The sequence below is a fragment of the Chrysochloris asiatica genome, unplaced genomic scaffold, assembly GCF_000296735.1.
Source record: "Chrysochloris asiatica unplaced genomic scaffold, ChrAsi1.0 scaffold00037, whole genome shotgun sequence".
Taxonomy (NCBI): Eukaryota; Metazoa; Chordata; class Mammalia; order Afrosoricida; family Chrysochloridae; genus Chrysochloris; species Chrysochloris asiatica.
Window position 1 is genome coordinate 17,606,794 of NW_006408555.1, and position 9,288 is coordinate 17,616,081.

The following is a 9,288-nucleotide window of genomic DNA, read 5'->3' on the forward strand; positions in this document are numbered from 1 at the left end:
ACTTTGCACATTGCATTATGATACTTTGTCTTCTCAAGCTGCCCTTGGAAAATTTCTGTTTAGCTCTTTTACTTCCTCATGTCATCCATTTACTTTGGCATTTCTATGCTGGAGGGCAAATTTCAGAGTCTCTTTTGACATTCATTTTGGTCTTTTCTTTCTTTCATGTCTTTTTGTGTGTGTGTGTGACCTTTAGCTTTCTTCCCATATGATGTTCTTGATGTCACCCACAACTCTTCTGGTCTTCAGTCATTAGTGCCTAATTCATCAAATCTGTTACTGAGATGGTCTCTAAATTCAGGTGGGATATGTTCAAGGTCATATTGTGGCTCTTGTGGACTTGCTTTAATTTTCTTCAATTTCAGTATCAATTTGCATATGATCAATTTATGGTCTATTCCACAGTCTGCCCATGGCCTTGTTTGGACTGATGATATTAAGTTTTTCTACCACCTCTTCCCACATAGATAATCAATTTGATTTCTGTGTATTCCATCTAGTGAGGTCTAAGTGTTTTAAAAAGGTTTTTGCAATGAATAAGTTATTGTTCTTGCAAAACTCTTATCATATGATGTCCAGCATGGTTTCTATAACCAAAGCCATATTTTCCATCTACTGACCATTTCATTTTGTTTCCAAACTGTGCATTCCAATCATCAGTAATTATGAATACATCTTGAATAATTTCAGACTGAAGAACTTGGTAGGATTCTTCCATTTTCATCATCACTGTCTTTAGTGGGGGGTGAGTACAGTTGAATAACAGATGTACTAACCTGTCTTCCTTTAGGTATATGGATATGATCTAAGTAGACAGCACTGAACTTCAAGGACAGTGATCTTTATGCGTTAAATTTCACTTTTGACAACTTTCATTTTTCCTAGATTCACACCTCATAATCCCTTTTTTAATTATTAATTCATGTTTACAGCTGTTTCTCTTCATTTTGAGTTGTGTCCCATCAGTAACCAAAGGTTCTGAAAACTCTTCTCCATTTGAGTCATTACGGTCAACTCTACTTTGAGGAGACCACTCTTCCTCAGTCATATTTTAAGGACCTTTTAACATGAGTGGCTCATCTTCTGGCACTACATCTGACAATATTCTGGTACTATTCATGTTTTTATCTTCTGGCACTATATCTGACAACATTCTTCTGCTGTTCATTAGGCTTTCAGTGGCTAAGCGTTCACAATAATTCACCTCTTCTGCTGCCCAGGCTTAGTTGGGAAACACTGCTAAAGCCTGTCCACAATCACTGACACTGCTGGTCACCAGCCCACTGGGAGCATAACATCTGACATCACAGCAACACACAAGCCTCCACAGTGTGACAAACTGACAGACAAGTTGTGGTCATATTGTTTAGTATGATATTACTATACACAATTTTCTTTTGGTTGCTATCTGCGTAGTATATAGTTTTCCATCCTTTCACTTTCAACCTTTTCTCCTAAGTTTAGGTTTATCTCTTATAATAAGCAAATAGGATTTTAAGTAACTATCTCACAATCACATTTATTAAATTACTAATTTATTTCTATTATATTAATTTGTGATAATTTACTATGCTAATTTATTTTGACCTTTTTCTCATCTTTTCCTAACTTCTTTCAGAATTACAGGTTCCTATAGTCCTGGTGATGCTGTGGGTTAATGCGTTGGCCTGCAAAGTCAGTCTGAACTGCCAGGTTGGAGGCTCAAGCTCACCAGCCGTTCCTCGGAAACACTATACAGGGTCACAATGTGTCAGAACCAACTTGACAGAACTTTACAAAAACAGCAATAGTTCCTTTGGAACCTGGTGTGGCACTGCAAGATAACATGCTAGACTGCAAAGTCAGTTTGAGCTGCAAGGTCAGCAGTTCAAACCCACCAGCTGCTCCTCAGATACCCTACACAGGGTTGCTAGGTGTCAGAACTGATTCAAAGGCACTTAACAACAAGAGTCCATTTACCCCCTCTACTTTAAGTATTTATCCTTAAAATTTTAATTCATAGTTTAAAATTAACTTTCCTCATAAATTTTTTAATGACTTAATGCTTTTATCCTTTTACCTAAGAAATTCAAGGCTACACCAAACATTCTTTATGAACACATTCTCTTATACTAATGTTTGAAGTAGATTGAGTTTTTTTTAATATAAAAAAATTTTGAACTTTACAATCACTATTAAATTAAGTCTACCAATATGCTTTATCAGTTTATGAGCTTACCATTGTTTCTCTATTTCACATATCCTCTTTGAATTTACGTCCTTTGTTTTCTCCCCAAAATTCATCCGTTAGTAATTATTTCAGTGAGGCCATGTCAGCTTTTTAGTCTATATTTGTATAAAATAATCTGGCTTCATATAAAACTAAAGTTGACATTTATTTTCTTTCAGCAATGTTACAGATAGTTTTCTGTCAATCTTCTAACAACTACTGTTCTGACAAGACTATCGGCAGTGGGTCACTCCTCTGTAGGCCATCTTTTTCTCTCTGGAAGCGTTTATGATTTTCTCCTTTAACCCTTTGTTCTTCAGTTCACTTACTGAACTAAGTGCAGATTTTTTTTAAATTTACCATACTTAAAACTTAGTGTACTTTCAACCTGAAGACCCGTATTTTACTTCACTTCTAGAAAACTCTCAATCATTCTGGGACTTACATTAGATCTATACTTATGCTCCGCTTAGAAGCTCATTTATATATTTTTAACTGTGAAATTCTTCAGCATATCGGTTAATTATAATCAGTTATTAATTTGTTGTTGTTAAGTGCCACTGAGTCAGTTACGACTCATAGTGACCCTGTATAGGGTTTCTGAGGAGCAGCTGGTGAATGTGAACTGCCAAGGCTGTGGTCCAGTGCATCATCCCACAGTGCAACACCAGGACTCCTGAAAAACAGTGGCTTCAAAAAAAATTGAAGAATAAGCCAGGCTGGTATAGCACTTCCATAATGCCATTAGTGCCAATCTCCTTTCACTTTCTACTTCGCCAGCCTTACCAAATGCTTTTTATCCATAACCACCGTAAGAATGCTCACCGCTAACACTGAGAGATTGAAGGACAACACTGAGAAAAGAAGGGCAAAGGGCCAATTCATACAAATTTGTCCCATTTTAAAATATCACCAAGAAGCTTCATTTAGTATCTACCTCACCAGCCACTCCTTGCTGCACGGGAAGTTGGGAGGCTTAGTTTTTGATCTTGAGCATATTGCTACTCAGAACAAAATTCTATAGTATTAATAAGAAAAGAGAGTATGGACAAGAATTACTTCACTATTCACCAATTTGTTTGTTTTTTTTTTTTCATTTTGTCCTATTTACTAATTTTTTAGCCTCGTCTCTCTTTAAGAATTCTAAACACATTTATTTTAAAGTGTTTTCACGGTATTTATTTCCATTTCAAATTAATGTGAGGTCATCTTCTAACTGTTGTGTTTATGGATGTCATTCTTAACATTAGAATTTTAGGGATTTAAAAAATTTTTGGTTTGAAGGTTCATTTGATGGGAAGTTCATTCTCTTTCTTGCCTTGTCTCCTGCTTCCTCTCCACCAGCCCCAACACATATCTTTACCATCCCCTTCCCTTTATAGTACATTTAGTTATCCATTTTACTTTCTCTCTTAGTCCCTATGACCAGAACCAGGTCTCCTATGTCGTGGTGGATTCCCACCCCATGGTTGATATTGGAGCAATACAAATCCATTAAGTCAGTGAGGGCTACGTTCATTTCCTGGTTACAGGCTATATAACTGGGTCCTCCCACCTCCCTAAATTGCAGTTAGCAATAAGCCTTGGCTCTAGTTAATGGTTAACAGTAGATATTTCCCACTAGTTTTCTTTCAAGAGCAAGCCTCTACCATCAAGCCAATAATCCTGGACTAGAACCACCATCATGAACGGAGCACTTTTAGGTTCATATACTTGTAGGAACTGAACTTCTGATATGTCACCTTTTCAGACCCAGAGCCCAGAAGGTACACAGATTCAGACCCACTTACCAGTTTACATTTCTAAGGCCAGCTATGCCGTTTTATAATATTTATCCTTTTATGTATGTATCTTACTTACGTTCCTATGCATCTGGTTCAGACCACAGTGAATTCACAGTCATTTCATATGGAAATTATATTCCGATTGTTTTATGACAGTAGGGACAAAATGATAAAAACAGTAGAAATGAAATTGTGTAGTCTCTCACAAACATTAATATAATCTCTTTAAGATAATTTTTCATTTTGTTCAACTGACTAGCATGTGAACTGTTTTTATGGTAGAGAATTCTCTAGTATAGAAGCAAAAATAGCCAATTCCTGGCTTCTGTGCTTCCCTGGCTGCTGGGGAAACTCTTGTAACATCTCCAGACTCTCAATTTTCATCACAGAGAGAAACTGTGAAGAATCTATTTTGATGATGGATGCTGGCAGCTATTTCTAGCATCCAAAGGTGACTTCCAGTGATAGCTTTCTCTGGCTAGTCTTAATCTAGTGTCTAGAAGTGGAGGCAGGGGTGTCCTCGAGTCCTCTAATTCTACCACAGAATTTAGGGCATGGAATCTGGAAAATAAGCAAACCTTTCTTTTATTTAAATTAGACTGAGGCCACTTCTTTTATTTAATCCTAAGAAATCTAAAATACAAACTTTGTAATGCAATCTTAAAAAATTTCATGTAGGCTTCTTTAAAAAGATGAAAAAAACTATGGAAGTATATGCAAGGTTTCCTTAACTAAGAGATCAAATGACAAATGTTTCATTTTTGTGAGTCTTACCTTTCCCCCAACCAGAGGTAAAATGTGCATCTTTCCAGCTTGACAATCCTTCACTGAGGAAACAATGAGGCAGGTGCCGCAGAGAACAACTACGCGCTCAGCCCATTTGTGCAGCTGGGTCTTTCCCTTGCGCACATTATAGATGCCAGACAGAAAGATTCGGTCTAGGTGATCCATCTGGCATGGCTTTTCTGTAAAGAAAAGAAAATCTCAGAATCCACTATTAAAGTTGTATGTGAATACTAAAAGGGAAAAAGTAACAATAATGTACCAATATCCAGCAACCCTATTTATAGATACAAGTCATCAAGTGATGTAAGTATTTACAAAGCAAAATCTTGATCCTAAAACATTATCTACCCAGGAGACATCAAGGCAAGCGGTCAGGTCCTCTCAGGGCATACCCCCTTGGCAAGACCAAGACTCAAGGGGAATACACAAGCAGACATTCGCTCTGACTGGTGACCACGTTGGTCACCGATAAGGGGAAGTGAGGGAAAAAAAGCAATGAAGCTGCGAGCTAAGTTCTACCACGGTCAATAAACTCCTGTGTACCCAGGTGGGGACCTGGTTGGCCAGCAGTATGACAAGACCTGGGGATGACTGGGCCCAGAGTCAATGACACAGCCACAGAAGATGAGTGGAGAGTGAAGCATCCAGCTGATAAGAAGAGAGGGCATATGCACAAGAACACCCACACTTGCAGATAATACCCACTTGACCTGACTTCAATGGCTGGATGATCAGAGCTCAACTAGAAGAAGAAAGAAGAGGGAAAAAAGAGTAATCTGATACAATTTGATGAACTTGACCTACACCTATGGATTCAGTAGCTCAAAAGAAGGAACAAATCTTTACAGCGAGGATCATTCCCACCCCCTCGCTACAGGGATGGGCAACTTGGATATTGGCTACCGAAAATGGGGGGGCTACAAAGGCAAGAAGTGACTGGCTTACAAGCTTTCAAGAGGGAGTCTAGATCCAGAGGGTGCAGAGGAATGTAGAATCTCCACTGAGTAGTATCCAATCTGTCTGGGTGGGACTGATGAAAGGAGATGGGGACACCACTCATGTGGTACAATAGTGAATAATTACTATCAGGAATGATTGTGGGGGTAGGAAACATAAAAGCAGATGTTTTGTAGCAAAAGGAGGGGAGTGGTTGACTTTGGAGTCCAGGAGCGGACGTCCCTGGGACCATTAAGGGAGAAGAGCAGAGTGTGGGACCCTACCCAGAAAAACAGTGACCCTAGAGATGGAGGCAGAGATGACGACGTGGAGAAATGGAGTGGCTGGGGACTCTAGACCCAGAGAGGGAGAGGGGCTGTGTGCTGACAACCGAGGGGCAGGCTTGCAGGATATACCCTTTGGTTGTTTGATGATGCAGGGAGGGGACTGTAACCATGGCAAAGAAACGATATACAATAGGATGAATGTAAAGCTAATGTTCTCCCATGTAAACTATCACATAATTCACAATAAAACATGTTTTTAAAACCCAACATTATCTATCACTGATATTGTATAGTGGAGTACCTGTGAATTTTGGCATACCAAATATGATTTTACTGTGGATGCAACTGTTAATCCTTTCAACCAACTCTCAAATGAATACAGTACTGTGAAGAGGTTAAGATAAGGTACTTTGGAGTTGAAGACATATTTGGGTTTGAATCTTGATTGTGTTTCAGTTTTGAACAACTTAATCTCACTGAGCTTTACTGTATCTATAAAGTTTAGATCTTAATAACTGCCTTCAGGAAGCTCTTGTTAAAATTAAGATGAAAGCAAAGCACTATTTAGAGTGCAACAACAATTTGAATGATTGTGTGGGGAGTAGGCAGAAGCTCTCTGTTCTTATAATTGCTCTGGAAATCAATAGTTATTTCCAAGAAAAAAAGTTAAAGAAGCCAAAGAATAAATAAATGCTGACTTACACGTTTTAGAGAAAAAGCACTAATCCTTTTTACTTTCTCTTTTAACCCCAAAACCAGAATCAAGTCTCATTATGTAGTGGTAAGAACCCCATGTATGACAGTGGAGCTATTCACATCTATTCATTAAGTCAGTGAGGGCAGGTTCATTTCCTTACTTTAAAACAAAAAAAGCTATTTATTTTTACTTAACAAGATATTTACTTCACTTTTAAAAGATAAAACAAGGAACTTCAAAATAAATCTCAAACTTGCAATAAGCCCTATACGTAATACCTAACAAACAAACTCAGGTATTAGAAGTGCTTCAGTAGAAAAAATTTGAGAAGTAGTAATGGCTAGGCAATTCCACCATCTAGTTTTGTTACCATGAAAAAGACTTACATCTTTAAGTCTTTGTTTCCTAAATTTAAAACTGTAGTTGATTAGATGATATATACAGTCCTTTTTAGCTTCCATTATTTTATGGTTTCTCCACATACTCTTAACCCTTTCTTCATCAACTAAATGATGGATAGTCTGTTTCCCAGCTCTGCAATTTACAAGATAAAGAATGTTGTTGTTATTGTTCAGTGCTGTTGTTTCCAACTCACAGCAACCCTGAATAGGATTTCCAAGGAGCAGTTGGTGGGTTTGAACTGCTGACCTTGTGGTTTGCAGTCCGGTGCTGATCCTACAGCACCGTACCAGGAGTTCACAAGAAGACAAACATCTAATAATACTTACCTCATAAGTTATTTGGTAAACATTCAGTACTTAGCAAGGGTAATGAATGGTAGAAAAGACAATATAAGTTATGTCTTAGCGTCTTTCTTTTCTTCGATAAAGATACTTTCAAAATATGACAGTTTTAACAACTCCCAAACAGCTTTAATATCCTCAAGTACCTGACTCCTAGGTCTGAATTTCCTAAGCTCTAGTTCCACATTTTTATCTGTCAGACATTTCCAACTGAATATTTACCAATAGTTTAAACTGTTGTAGTTATTAATAGATGCACTGAGTTAGTTCTTACTTATAGAAACCCAATACCACTGACCGAAACACTGCCTCGTCCTGTGCCATCTTCACAACTGATGTTCTGTAAGAGTCCAGTGTTACTGCCATTATGTCAGTTCATCTCACTGAGGGTTTTCCTCTTTTTCATTGTAGCTCCACTTTACCAAGCATGATGTCCTTTTCCAGAAAATGGTTCCTCCTGACAGGATAGGCAAAGAACAAGGGGCAAAGTCTCGTCATCCTTCCTACTAAGGAGCACTCTGGCTATACTTCTTCCAAGACAGATTTGTTTGTTCTTCTGGCAGTTCATGGTACTTTCAATACTATTCTCCAACACCATAATCCAAATGCATTGATTTTTCCAATTTCTTTTTATTCATTGTTCAACTTCAAAAATGCATATGAGGCAATTAAAAATATCATGGCTCTAGTCAGGTGCACCATAGTCCTAGAGCTGACGTCTATGCTCTTTAGCAAACTACTAAAGCTTTCTTTGCAGCAGATGTGCCCAATGCAATACATTGTTTGATTTCTGGACTGCTGCTTACATGGGTGTTTCTTGTGCATCCAAGCAAAATGACGTCTTTGACAACGTCAATCTTCACTCCATTTATCATGATGCTATTCGCCTGTTGCTAATATTTTCAATTTCTTCATAGTGAGATGCAATCCATACTGAAAGTTGTAGTCTTTGATCTTCATCAGTAAGTATTTCAAATTCTCTTTGCTTACAGCAAGTAAGGTTTTATCAAGTGCATCTGGTAGGCTGTTAATGAATCTCCCTCCAATCCTGATGCAATGTTCTTCTTCATATACTTCATTTTATTGTGTTATTTGCTCAGAGTACAGACTGAATAAGTATGGTGAAAGAACATATTAAAGGTCACATTTTGGCTCTCATGGACTTGTTTTAATTTTGTTTAGCTTCAGCCTGAATGTGCATATAATATAAACAACTGATGCTCTGTTCTACAGTCAGCCCTTGGCCTTGGCCTTGTTTTAGCTGATGATATTGAGCTGCATTGTCTCTTCCCACAAACGTAGTCCATGTGAGTTCTGTGTATTCCATCTGGTGAGGTCTTTTTCAAATTGTTGTTATTGCTGTTAACGCCATAAAGTCAATTCCAACTCATAGGGACCCTATGGAGGGTTACACTGAAGAAGCAGCACATGGGTCTGAAGCACTGACCTTGCAGTTAGCAGTCCAGTGCTTATCCTACAGTGCCACAAGCATGTCTAAAAGCATTTACCATCATCCTGTAAACCAGGTGCCTTCTCACAATTCAAGTCCTATCATTCTCCCAAACTTACCTAGGCTCAAAACCTAACAGCAGTTTCAACTCTTGGGGTATCTCCCTCAACTTAATTTTTCAATCAACTCTGAGTGATGAGTTCTCAAACATTCTCTTATAGGAACAACTTCTTCCTATTTCCTAGTCCAAGCCCCCATGAATTCATATGTGAATTATTATCCACACTAGCCCCCAAAATGAAATGGAACACATAAACATACTAACTTAGGCATTAGTGAGCTGGTATTGGCCATTTTGAATCTGATGACCACATAGTTTACTATGCAGGAAATGAA

At 38.1% G+C, this 9,288-nt stretch overlaps 1 protein-coding gene across 2 annotated transcripts in view; it reads right to left on the minus strand.

Annotated features, from left to right (window-relative positions):
• PHLPP2 (PH domain and leucine rich repeat protein phosphatase 2) overlaps window positions 1-9,288 on the minus strand; it is a 104,487-nt gene that overhangs the window by 55,527 nt on the left and 39,672 nt on the right. For both annotated transcript variants that reach the window (XM_006860186.1, XM_006860187.1), the window contains one exon: window positions 4,768-4,958. In XM_006860186.1, coding sequence (XP_006860248.1) covers window positions 4,768-4,958 — 191 coding nt within the window. The remainder of the gene's footprint in view (window positions 1-4,767; window positions 4,959-9,288) is intronic.